Below are 13,640 nucleotides of genomic sequence, written 5' to 3'. Positions count from 1 at the left end.
ACTTAAAGTGCTGCATGTCTAGAAATCATTCATATTAGTCAAAAGGCTAAAGAAACGTTAGAGGTGAAGCGTTTGTCACTTGGGGGCCTTAAGATAAGAAGAACTGGGCTAAATCTCTTTTCAAAGATTTTTTTTTTCAAAGAATTCCTACTAAAGGTGAAGAGCGAAGTTACAGAGCTGTCCTAAATAGCTGATGGCACCGCTACTGAGGACAGTAGTGGGAACGGGATTTTAATTTTGAATTTCAATACTAAATCTTTAACCAGGCTAAAAGTTGAACCCAGGACAAGACACTGAGGGAAATGGGCAGTCCGCAGCTGGACAGAGACGGGTTTCGGTCCTGTGGAAGGTGAAAGCCCTCACTGCGTGTCTGAGCTGAGGATGAATTAAGGTGATGCCTGGTCAGTTGAATGAGCACAGGGAAATATCTCAAGGTCTTCAGTTCTTTTCAGAAGTGACCACTTTCCTGCAGAAGTGATCCTGTGATGAGGATCTTTCTCTTTCCACCTGAAGGCTCCTGAAGTTGAAACTCAGTGGAGGCTTTTACCTGGGCTCGGGTAGAAATGTGGAAGTAGCACGTACCAAAGAAGTTTCTGCTCTCAGTAAACAACACACAAGCTGTTTTCAGGGCTGTGAACGTTCGAATTTACTGTGCTACACTGAGCTAATTGTAGGAGTCGTGCTGCTACCCAAATAACCCTAAATGATTCTGTGGTGGGTTGGACGTGTCGATAGTATTTTAGCAGAACGAGGACTGTGTAAAGAGCTAGAGTCAACTCAAAATCTAATCAACCACCGTTACCATTCATTTATTCTTGATACAGCCTGCTGTAACAATGCACCCGCAGACCTTAGCTTCATATTCAACTATGCTTATTTGTGAGGGAGCAAAGAAACCAGCTCTCTGGGTTTAAAATTACCTCTGTGTAGTCCATCCCGTGGAGGGAGGGAGGGAAAATCCTGTTAGGGGTGATGTAGAGCTGAAATGTAATAGCGACTTCATTGCACTGCCTGCCTTGTGCTCGGCTCTTTTAAAGCCTCTTTTTATTAAGGATCACTTCTTCTGTACTCAGCATCCTCAAAATTGGCAATCAGGCTCGTGTCCTGTGTGCACACATTTGTAGAGCACAGGAAAAATAAGCCAGGTAATCAAACGACTCTTGTTTATAAGAGCTTAAACAGTAAAAAACTCTCATTCTCCTTCCACCAGCAGCCAGCTGGCTGGAAAAAAGAACACCTCAAAATAATCCTCAAGGTCAAAGGTGTCTCTTGCAGGAGAAGGCCCCTTTTCTTTGACGTGCTCTCTTGTCCACAGGCTCGCTGCCCTTTCTTGCTAATTGCAGCATCATTCAACAAGCGACACGCTGGTTCGTAAACCTGCAGGGAAGCGCAGCTGTAACTTCAGACAGCTCCAGCAAGGGGAGGCTGCAGGATGTGAGCTGCTTTGTCACAGCAACACGCAGAGAATTTGGTCTGTGAGCTCATCTGGCTCTGAGAGGTTCTGCCCAGGCTTTTTCCTCCACTCTCATCACAGAGCAGCTCTCCATGCGGTTTGCCTCCTGGGCTGAAAGAAACATGAAGGCTGATGGTTCAAAATATGCCTGGAAATGGTTTTCGGGGATGCATGGCCAAATTGAAGCTTCTAAAACATCTGATAGGTATAGATGATATAGTCTGGCAGATATAGATGAGGACGTTATTACTATTACATTAGAATATACCCAGTAAGTACGTCTGAAATCATCCACTTAAGAAATCAGGTAACTTGTTAAACCATAGCGGTAACACTTCAAATCTGCCCGTGTGGCCCTGTTTATTAAATTAATTCCTTCTCTTGCTCTCAAGCTTGTATTTAGTGGACACCGGTATCAGGTCTTGCGTCTGGGACCACATGAGTGATGGAGAAGCCTTGCTAGCATTGCAGCAGAGATGAAGAAGGTGAATAAATATTCACACTTTCCTGGTGAAGGAGCATAAATCCTGTGTGAAATAATTGGCAGGTGAATACTTGGGGGCTGAAATACTTTGTGTGACCCAAAATGAAGCATTTAATGCATGGGTATGTTTATATAACCATCTTTCTAGCAAAACAGGTCATTTTCACACAAATTTTTCTTTATTTTTTTTTCCAATTTTTTTTTTTACACAAAGTCAAAAACCATAAACAACCGCTGACATTCTCTCTGAATAGCTGTTTTTTACCACAGATATGCATTTTTTCATAAATACTTCATTGTATGTTACGGTGTGTTCCAGGGGGTTGTGGGCTGGTCTCGGACTCAGCTTGGAAAAGCGTCAGAGGGGCTGGTGCTGTGTGTAAATGGGGTGCTGTGACAGTGCACATGAGCTTGTAGGAAAAATTAATTATAAATAAGAATATGGAGTGAAAGTCCTGCAGTTTAAGTGATCACCTTTTGTCTTGGAGCACAGCTTAAGCTGGGCTAATTGCCTTTAATTGCAGCTGGTTGTGAAGCACTGAAGTTTGCCCCTGTTACCGAGGCTGTTGGCCAAAGACCTCCGAGCAGCAATCACCAACATCAGCTGCACCTGAGCCCGAGCTGGTGCCTCTGGCGTGACCTGGGCCTCTTGTGTTTGAAATCAGTTTGCTGAAGCCAGCTGAGCTGCTCTGATTTCCACCGAATAAAGGTGCAGCTCAGCAGGCTTTCAGGCTCCCTATTGCAGGAAGGTCGGAGCTTTCTCAGCCCAGCTCTTCGTGCGGGCAGGCACTCGCTCAGGGCAATGTTTCGTGCAGCTGGGAGGTGCCCAGGAGCTGCATGCACACACGCACAGCCACGTGCTCGAGGCTTGCAGCAGCTGCTTGAGGACAACAACAGCAACTTGCATCAGCTCCAACAGCAGCGATGTGTTGGCTTTTTCATAGGGTCCCCCTCTGTTATAATTCTCTTTGTTTCCCAAGGGCTAACGGCGTCTGACAATGTTCTTTGTCAGGAGCACGTCTTTGCCGTGGGATGCACGCAGTGAGGCCACGTGTCCCCTTCCAGCTGCTCCAGGGGTGCCACTTTGCCTTGGGCACATGAAGGTTTTCTCACCTGGGGTCTAAGCTCGGTGTGCGTATGCTAACACCTGCCTCAAGCAGGTGACTATAACTGAAGTGTTTGCAAGATCACACCCTAAACATTACACCCAAACACAAAAGCTCTTAAATTAAGGAGAAAAACCTCTCCCTCACCCACCTGCTGCTGGGGAAAGCAGCGATCCTGCAGGTGGTTAACGGGCTCTGAGCTCCAGCTGGGTCCCACTGCTCTGTCCTGCAGCACAGACCTCGCCGAGCTGCCCCACTGATCCTGGCTGTCCTGGGGCTGGCTGGCTGGCAATCCCTGGAGCTGGTAAGTTGTGTCCTGAGAGAGGCTCTTGGCTCTGAAAATAATCAAACAGTCAGAGGAAGGCGACCCAAGCTTGAAATCTGATGCAGTATTTGCCGAGAAACTGTCATGGTGAGTGGAGAAATGCCTCAAGACATTCCATGAGATCTTGTGTTTCCGTACCCATGCGGTTTTGTCCCAGCTGGGCTTCCCAAGGGCTGGCTTTGCTGCTGGTCAGCCACGTGCCACGCAGCCCATGCCCTGTAGTGGTGTCCCAGCTTGGAAAACCTGAAGCTAAAATAATCTTGACATGAGTTATTTACTAACTTGAATGGGACTTAAGTGCTGGAGTGGAGCTGGCAAGCTAGAGGTGTGGGTATTAGTTATTTTCAGAGCTACTGTGTTCACCTGCAGCAGTTATGTGCCTGGGGTTTGGGTTGGGTTGGTTGTTTTTAGAGATTTCTGCTCTTCCTAGCAGAGTGTTGAGACGAGTGTTTTTGATCCAGAGCACAGAAGGGAGCCTGGTGCGAGGGACGAGCACGGCATCACTGCTGGCTCAGCATTTGTGGTGCCTGGGGGAGGTGAGGAAGAGGAGATGGGGGAAGTTTGGAGTTCAGAGACCTACAAAAGCACACTCGGTAACACCAGTAATTCCCGCAGCAGGAGCCACGGTTTGGGTGGGAAGCACAGGAGGGCCGGGGCACTAACGCCAGCCTGGTGCTGTGAAGTGGCTCGGAGCCACCCTTTGAAACAAAGCCACGATTATCATGGGCTGATTCTGACAGAAATGTAATGCCCTTAGGAAAAAAAACAACTGGGGGGGGGCTGGGTGGGAGCTCACACCGTCCGTGTGCCAGCACAGCAGGGAGGGCCGGCAGCGTGCTGCAGATCCAGCCCTGCCCAGACCGTGCCGCGTGTCGCTCTGATCAGATTTTAGGCTTTTTTTACCTGATGATTCACCCTATTAAGTTCTTTCTGTGTGCTCAGCCTATTGCTTAACGGTAAGCAACACATAAAAAACCCACCAGCTATGCAACTAGCCGTCCTGTTTGGGAAATTATTTACAAGGCGTTGAGGTGCAGGGCTCCTGGGCGGCAGGGACCGCAGCCTTCAGCACCCACTGTGCGTGTTCAAGAGCTATTTGTGCTCAGCTCGTGCTTCCCCGTGCACACCCTGCTCTTATTTTTCCCAAAAGATGTGCCTTTAGATGTGTGGTCGAAGTAAAATGTAGGATATTTACAGACAGATGGGTGCTAGCGTGCCTGCCCGCCTCTTGCACAGGGTGAGATTTATGTGTGAGATTTATATTTTAGGGACTGAAAAGTGATCTTTGAAGGTGGGAGTCCTTCCTGAGGGAGGATTTCCACAGCTGGTTTCCCCAGGGAAGTGGTGGATGGGGCCTGGCATGGAGGTGCACCTAGGCCTCTCGGCCCATGCTGGTTTTCCAGCGGGGCGCAGGGCCGCTCTCACAGGAGCTGCAGGAACACAAAGCTCTGCTCGGGGGAAGTTTTCATTAGTTTTCATTTGCTGGATGGTCTCAGTAAAGCCAGTCAGGCTGTAATTAATGCCATGTTGTTTTATACCAAGGATATTTATGTTAAGCTACAAGGGGAGGGTTTATTTTTTGGGGTGAATGTAACGTGACCGCTTGGAGCAGGGCTACTCTAGGTTGGGTTTTGGAAGGCTGCAGGTGTCAGCCAGAGGTACGTGGCATATCCTTGGCTTTAAGCTTAGTGCTAGGACTCAGTTATTGGTAAAATAAGGCATTGAACTGGAATTTAAGGCATGGACAGGGGCTGGGCTGGGGTGGCAGCTTCAGGCGAAAGCGATTCACTGTGCCCTTCTGCTTTGGGTTTGACCAATGCCATTATTTTTTAGCTGAAAAAAAAAATAACATCTTGTTCAGGAGTTTACCCCTCTGTTTTGCAAGCTGTTGAAGCTCGCACGTAAGGTGCCGTCGCATCTTTTGTTACGACGTGAGACCTGACAACGTCTTGACACTAACCCCTCTTAAAGCCTCCTGCTGCTGCTTTAGGCACGTAGCATTAATTGCACGATGTGCTCACCCATTGTTCCTAGTTTCTTGCTGTTGTGCTCTTGCAAGCTTTGATGTGGTACTTTCCCATCCTTCTGGGGCCAGGAGAGCTTCAACACAGCCAGGGAATTAGGAAAAAAAACATGGAAATTCACTTCTGTGTCAGAAACAGGGACTGTCAGCATATCCCCTACTGCAGATATAATCTCATATCTTTAATTTATAAAAACATACGTAAGGTTTTTGTTTTTCATTACTATTATTGTGGAGCGTATAGCTCAAAGCTTCCCTTGTCAGAATCCTTCAACACTTATTTGGTTGTAAACTAGTTGGATTCAGGAGTACAAATTGGAAATAACTGCATGAAAACCACCAGAAGGCACTGGGACTAAACGAGTGGCAGCAGAGTTACGGAAAACTCCAAGCTTTTTAAGAGGAGTTGAAGGAAAGGAGGTTCCATGGGTCACAAACAAGTCTGGGGACATTACTGCTTTGTTTTATTAAATGCTTACTATAAAACAATTTGCAGCAAATCCATGGGAGACTGATAGGAGGAAAGGTTCATCAGAGGGAGCAGAAATTAAAGCAGCAGCACTGAAAGTGCTCTAAATACAGCTCCTCTCTGGACCCTGGGGAAGGAAGAAGGGTTGCAACGAGGCACATCACCAGAAGATTTAAAACATTTATTTATACAAATGTACAGCATTTACAATAGTTAAAAAAAAAAAAAAAATAGACATTTAAAAAGAATATCACCTATCTAGCGCCTGACAATAAATATGGTGCAGCTCAGCAATAAATGCTCTAAGAGACCCCCGACGGGGGGAGAGTCATGTGCAGGGTCTCAGCTTCTTCTCCATCCCCTGGACCTGCTCTTTTCAGTCCCATCATGTGCCGCAGCTGAGACAATTTGCCCCCACCTTAGCATATGAAGAAGGCCACCTTATCCTTCACTGTCTGCAAGGGGAGCTGAAGTCAAAATGTCTCTGGTCTGCCTGAGGACAGAATGAAGGCAGCTTTCCACCAGATGCTCTGGGTAGTAGGTGGCTACGTGCCTCTCATCACGCAGCTGGCAGTGGCACACGTGTCACCTCCCTGCTGGCACCTCCTCGCGTGGTGGCAGTGCTCCTCCAGCTCCCTGGGAAGGAAAGTGCCTCTCTTGCAGCGTGGTCCACGTGGTTACAGGCAGCAGATTTGGAGTCACCATAGCACAGGTTAGGTTGCTGAGTTAGGTTACAAATCCTGCTGCTGAACAGCCAGCACCTGCACAGGATGGGGCAAATACCACACACCACAACAGCTGAAGCACATTCCCAACTTCAGCTCCAGTTCTGCAGGATAATAGTAATTAATAAATATTTAAATCTCAGCGGGAGAACTTGTCCCCTGTGTCCTCCTCCCAAGGCACACGCAGCAAGCAGCTCTGCTCCCGAGAGCTGGCACAGGAGGGCACAGCAGGGCTTATTTTTTCTTTTCAGGGTCTCCAAGGTCGGTCTGACTGGCATAAAATAGCAGATTGCAACTACCCCCTTAACACTAGAGAGCTGTGAGCGAGTCACAGGAGCACTGAAAGGACTTCAAAATGCAAGGATTTGAGTGCCAGCAGCTAGGCTGGCCTCGAAAGATTCGTTTTTATATGCAAAAGGTTAAAAAAAAAAAAAAAAAAAGGAAGAACCAGTGCTCAAAGTTCAATTTTGACAATAAGTATGCATGGAAATTTTAAAAATACTTATCTCGCATCAAAATGCCCAAGTTACCTTGGAGCACAACTAGCCAAAATTAGCCCAAAGAAAAATTTATGATTATGGTGTTGTTCTTTAAATTAAAAAAATAATAATAACTGTTTAGCTTTAAAAGAAGTCCACAGACACCCTGTTTTTATAACTGACCTTGCAAAACAAAGTCGATTCTTTTTCAACAGTGATGCAAAACATTATATATATTTTTATATATATATATATATATATGATAATTTATATACTACAGGCTTACCCACTTGCAAAACAACCTTTTTTTTTTTTTTTCCTGGCAATAACTGTGTTAAGTATTGTTTAAACACTTAGAGCCTACTCAACATACAAAAATAAATATTGCATACACGATGTCCAGACAAAAGCAGAAGCACAGGTCACCAACACAGAGCTGCAGCCAGTGCTATCCCACACTCTGCAGTGGCAGCGTGTCCACAAAAAGAGACAAACTGTTCAGGATCCAGCCTCTCCCACGCAGTAACCGTGTGTCCCCTTGTCCAGACTGCCCCTTGCAGCACATGGCTTGTCCCCCCTCCAAGGGCAGGAGAGGCGATGGAGCCTGCAGAGGCAGAGCAGCTCTATGTGATTTACTGCCTGTTCTCAAAACGGGCTAACTGGAGCCATTGCTGCGCCAAATGATGAAAACGAGAACGTTTCAACTGAGGAAGTGGTGACAACAGGAGGTGGCAGCGATGGAGTACTTCTAAATGAAAAATAATCATCTTGGAGAAAAGACAGATATTTAGAAAAGTGGTATGCGTCAGTCTAAGCCCTAATTCTGGACACGTTTTGCATGAGTTTCTTCAGCAAACGGTAAAGAAACGTGTTTTGTTTTGTTTTTTTTTTACCCCCTTCAAATTCATCTACATAGCAGGATCACCAGTTCACTGTTAACAAAAGTCAGTTTTTCAAAGATAGCTCCAGAAAACAGATCCTGAGCACGTGTGAGGAGGCTGCATCCTCATGCTTGTGTGCCACGTAGAGCAGCACAAGGCGATGCTACGACAGGAACCCCAACAAGAGGCACGCGGCTGTCAGCGTTACGGGACAGGAAAGTCCTTTTGTGCTGCTGAGGGGGGACAGGGTCGTGAACACGGCATCCGTTGTGTTCCTTGGGAGAGGCAAATTGCAGATGCTGCCTTCGCAGCAGGAAGTGCATACCTGAAAGAAAGGAGGTGTCAACTCAGTTATTTGGAAAATACCACTGCCACTGAATAAAGACAGACAGGAAATTGTGACATTTGCAAATCAGCACAGTCTCCATAATGATTTTTTGCTTGTTTCTTTCTTTCTTTTAAGCCCATTGACTTTGAGAACAATTCAACAAGCTCTTCCACCTGTGCAGGAACAATGCAGGGCGTTCTCTGCACTAGCCAGTGAAGAGCTTATTTTTCTTTTCTCCCCACTAAAATAATAATAATAATTAATTCGATGGGGAAAACAATGCTATTTTGCAGAAGCAGAGTCAGAACTCAAAGAAATGGGCAAGTATTCCCATATTCGCAGATTTGTTGTTGTTGCCTTCACCTTTTATGCAGGCACTGGTCTGAGACACTTCTTGTGGCAGTCCACAAGCACTGCCCACCTGCAGCTCTGCTCCCTGGGGACAGGAAAGCCCAGCTGCAATATTTTCCTGATGGAGAACATAGATTCAGAGCAAGAAGGCCACTAACGCACTGCACCAGAGGCCGAGAGCACCAAGATGAGTACGTGCAAAGCACAGAAGGGACTGCAGAGTGCCTGAGCATCCAGAAAGCTTTTGATTTTAACCCGCTGGAGAAGTTTGGGAAGGTTGAATATCAACCTTCAGAAACATCTTTTATGCATGACTGTTCTGTTCAGACACAAACCTCTGCTGCTGAGGGCCGGGGGCTTTCCCCTGCCCATGTCAGGCAGAAGGCCGGGGAGGGTCACGGAGCAGAGGCTGCAGCACCACACAAAGCACTTCCCACTTCCCGGCAGAGGGGAGCGGTTTTCTCCTCTGAGCTGCTGCCAGGACACTTATTTACAGAGATTATGCTTTTGTTCTGGGAGAGGCTATTCCTTTGTCTCCCTAACAAATGGAAATGAGCTGGAGCTCGTTAAGAACAGAAACTCCATCTCTGACGAGGCTGAGTTACCCACCCAACCAGTCGGACTCCCGACAGGGGCCAGGCAGATTCTGCCCAGCGTTTATACAAGGAAAAGGCAATTCTCCTCACCTTGTATTCCTCGTGCTTCACGTATGTGCATCCAGTAGACAGACAGTCCTCCAGTGGCACACAGCGCTTGGTGACGGATACGCTTTCCCCAGTAACTTTCATCATGTGTTGGCTGAAGCAGTACCTCGTACCTAGAAAGCACAGAAAAATGTGTTTACCTGACAAATTCGAGGCTTTTGATAGTCTACGTGTAAGAAGAAACAGGAAAGAAACCTTAGTATTTCAAAGAAGAGAATGTTGTTGTATTTATTACAATACATAGATGTCACTGAATGCACACTGCAAGCTCTGACCCAAACCCAAAGCACCCTGGAACTCAAAGATTTGTTCCCAACAGCAACGTGGGTCTGTACGTTACAGACAAACTGAAGCAACACACACATATTGGATAATCACAGTAACAGCTCTCACTTCTCTGATGAATTCTCAGGGCCCAGATGGAACAAATAAAGCTTCTAGCAACCCCTGTAACTCTTTCAAGGTGGCTTCTTTCTTGTTTCCAAGCATGTCTAGGTTAACAGATACCGTGTATTTTAGCAAATATAGTGCAACCATCTCGGAGATGTGTCTGTTCCCCTGCACAACATCTAACCCACAGGTACTGCTCTGGGGTTGAGGACAAAGGGGGACCCCACGGGCCCAACTCCTGTACATTTTTATTACCTAAAAGAACAGAAATTCAGAGCAATTCAACCAAGATATCGCAGCATGAAAGGCGATGCTCTTAAGCACCGTAGTGCTGCAGGCAGCTTGCTCCAAAAAGGTGAGTCAGGTCCCAGACAGCAAGGCTAAATTTAAGCAAGCCAGAAGGGCTGGGATGTGCCCAGCGAGAGAAGTTTGCCCTTTCTGCTTTAAGCTGGGTACAGGAACACCAGACCTGGTACTCCACATGGCCCAGAGCAGCACGTTTGCTTGTGGGAGCCAGCTTCCCAAACTGCCACCTCTGACAGCATTTTTGGCTGCTGCATTCGGTGGCTGGAGCATCAGCACCGCTGCAGGGGTGATCACCCATTGCACAAGTTGCTGGCCCGCCCACAGGACATCCAAAGATAGAGGACTGGGAGCATTAAATGCAATATTCCCATACAAATTAGATCACTAACAGTTTCTGCTTGAGCTGAAGCTAATAAATGCCAGCAAACAAGGCTAATGCACAGCAGGAGGCCTGTCTTCTAGGAAGCGCTTCTCCCAGTCTCTGCTCAGTACAGGGATTCATGCTTTAACTTTCCATTGTAATAAATTTTTGTCGTACCTAAAATGTGGAACCCCTCGTGTCCTACACGTGTTTTCAGGAGATAAGCAGCCCTCTGACCTGGAGCTCACAGGTAGCCCCAGGTTCGCAGCTCGCCTGTTCCCATCTCTAACATCCCACACCAAAGCAGGGTGTTCCCCTCCCCTGACAGCTATTAAGCACGAACTTCTCTTTCCAGATTAACAGTTTTTGGTCAAGTCAGTTCTGCTGGTTATTGCTAAACGCAGGCCTCGGAGTCACGCCTGTCTCCTTACACAAGCTACAGGCTTGTGTGCGGGTAACATCGTCATTAATCACCCCAAATACCACCTACTGTTGTCAAAACAGGGAGTGTCCGGGAATATTGGTCTCATCTGGTGCCAACCAGCCCGATCGTTTTATTATTGTTGATGTTGTACCAATTTGAGCTCTTTAAGCAAATAAATTCTCAAGCAGATAAAGCTCTCTGACACAGGCTGCAAACACAGCTGGTTAGTCTGGAATTCAAGCTACTGTCTTTTTTCTTTCCAAGATAAATATTGTTTGTGAGGACACTCGTAATATCCCCCAAGAGACCAGAGAGGTGCCAGATAGAGGCAGAGCAGTGGTGCTGAGCCTGTAGAAGGCACCAGCAGAGGGGTGACCCAGGCAGCATCCCGCTGCCATGGGGACAGCTGTGTCCCCAGCACAGTTCCCATGTCCTTGGTTGTGAAGGGGCTTTCTCAGGGGCTGGGGAAAACCTTAATGTCTCGTGAGGGTCTCAGCAAGGTGAGGGAGCTTGCTGATACCTGGTTGTTGAGTACAGGCACCCAACGCCCTGAGACGTCCTCACCTTCAGAGTGATGGGAGTTAATAACCCAAAACACTGCAAAGATCTCGATGACAACCAAAAAGAGGCGGCTTCAGCTGCCCTGAGGTGTGTCAGTGAGGTGGGGCCTGGTGCCATAAGGGAGGGAACTGAACAAAGCAGTTCCCATACACACACCAGCAAAAGAAATACAACCCTTAAACAAACGTCAGCCTGATTTAATGTGTAACCGAGCTGGAGGAGGACGGGGGGTGGATGAAAGTCCTAAACTTCACCCACTGCAACGGGACAGAAAAGCTTAAGGGATTATTTGTATCACTTACACGTCTTTCACCTAGAGGAGGCTCACAAACAGGAGCAGCGACCGCCGGCGTTGCAGTATGCAGAGGGAAGAACAGCTCAGCGCTGTCCCCACAGCCAGGGCATCGAGCAGGTGCTGCAAGGTAGGGTAACACCAGCGTGTGGCTGCTTACCTCTTGGACAATAGACATCCGGAGCCCAGCGGTTGCATTCGTAATTATCTGCTGCCTTTTCGCAGGTGAAGCATTTAAATCCGTGAGGAAATGGCGTGGCTGAAAGGAATAAAGTATATTCAGTTAGAATGACCCAATTAATCCGGTTCTGCTTTTCAAAGGCACACGGCAATATTCCTTCTTTTTGGATAAATCTTACTACCAATATAGCTGTCAACTTCGCCAGGAGCTGGTCCTGATTTGTAAGAGCCCTGCCACCACCGGCAGCATCAGGAGGGCACATACGCCTGCAATAAGGACTCTTTTCAGCCGTGTTTACCCAGGAAAAATGCCTACTACCCACTTCAAAGGGTACTAATGAGAGCAAGGAGTGTTTGTTCTCTTGGTTTCAGAGCTCTCATCCAGTACTGTTACTCTACCAGTGCTGATAACGTGGTATCAGATGGATTAAACACTCCTGGACACTGTCCCACCGAGGAAATGAATGACCACTTTTGAAGGCAGGCTGATGTCCCCAAAGGGAAAAAATATCAATCTGCTGAACCTCCAGTCATTAACAGCAGCCTCCATCCTTGATTATCTCACCTAATGAAGAGCCCAGCTTCTTAAGTGGTCTCCTGGCAGGGTTTCTGTAGCACATTCAATACGTCTTCAAGACGCTGCCACCATCTCAGAAGCCAAATGGTGACTGGGTCACATTTATCTTCATGAGGCGAAGCAAGCTGAGCCTCTGAGGCTTCGTGAGCCACATCTCACTCCTCACTGCCTTCCCTTGCCCACCCCTGGAGCACAGCGGTGTGGGCTGGACCCCGTTTGGGTACCAGAGGTGGCCTTTGCCATGCAGAAGGACTCACTACTTGTCAGCTGTCCTTTCCCCAGTCTCCTCAGGTGGGTTGCTGCTGCCCTAAAGGAATAGCCCGGGGTGGGACAAGAGTACAGCACTGATTAAACTCATCCGTCTCACCCTGGACAGTTAGCAGGTCATGGTTATGGGCGTAACTGTATAAGCATTTCATTTTGCCTGTATAGAGTATAAAATTTCCAGCCAAATTCTGAAAGGACAAGTTTTCTCTGGGAACAGATGGCAGGCACAGCTCTGCTAGCACTCTCATGGAATTAAATCGAAGCTTGTACATGAACAAACCAACTATTAAAAGGACAGTCCATGGAAGACCTGAGGATGCCTAACACTGCCATATCATTATTTCAGGCAGTCACAGAAATAAAGTTGTGAACAGTTTGTGCCACAGCTGCTCATGGCCACATTTGACTCTTGCTCACAACTATCGGTGTGCCTGGACAAACCGGGTGACCGAGGTGGCCAGAAACCCTTGAAGCAAAAAAATACAGCAAACCAGGAGCCCTTGGGAAGCAAAGGTCCGTGCTTACTGGAGGGGTGGAGGTAGACGATGTCCTTCACCGTGAAGTCCCGGGGCTGCGCGGCCCTCAGCCAGCCGGCCACGAGGCCGAGCAGCAGGACGCGGGCCAGCCTGGGCTGCGAGGCCATCGCCCGCCGAGGCCGTGCTCATGCGGTGGCCCTGGGAGTGCGGCGGCGGGCAGAAAGCTCACCTAGGGACAGCAAAACACAAAGTGAGGAGATGGCGTGGACGGAGCAACCCCACCGCGCCAAAACCAGGCTGCTCCCACCAGCCCCCGGCCTGCAAGAGAGGCTCAGGAGCCATCTGGACATGGTCCTGCAGTAGGTGGCCCTGCTCGAGCAGGATAGATGGACCCGCCTGATGGACCCAGTGGTGCCTTCAGCCTCAACCATCCTGCGATTACCTCGGCTCCTCTTCAGCACCATGCCCTGCCCAGCCC

The 13,640-nt window shown here is 48.0% G+C and overlaps 1 protein-coding gene across 1 annotated transcript; it reads right to left on the bottom strand.

Annotated features, from left to right (window-relative positions):
* Window positions 1–8,108: 8,108 nt before the first annotated feature.
* Window positions 8,109–13,329, bottom strand: LYPD6 (LY6/PLAUR domain containing 6; the record flags this gene model as incomplete). The annotated part of the gene is made up of 4 exons (XM_084288621.1): window positions 8,109–8,270; window positions 9,311–9,441; window positions 11,823–11,921; window positions 13,212–13,329. 4 exons carry the CDS (start codon window positions 13,327–13,329, stop codon window positions 8,109–8,111), a joined length of 510 nt encoding a protein of 169 aa, XP_084144747.1.
* Between the last annotated feature and the right edge of the window lie 311 nt (window positions 13,330–13,640).

Source organism: Netta rufina (genome assembly GCF_964035555.1).
Source record: "Netta rufina genome assembly, chromosome: 6".
NCBI lineage: Eukaryota > Metazoa > Chordata > Aves > Anseriformes > Anatidae > Netta > Netta rufina.
This window is presented reverse-complemented; position numbering and strand designations above follow the sequence as displayed.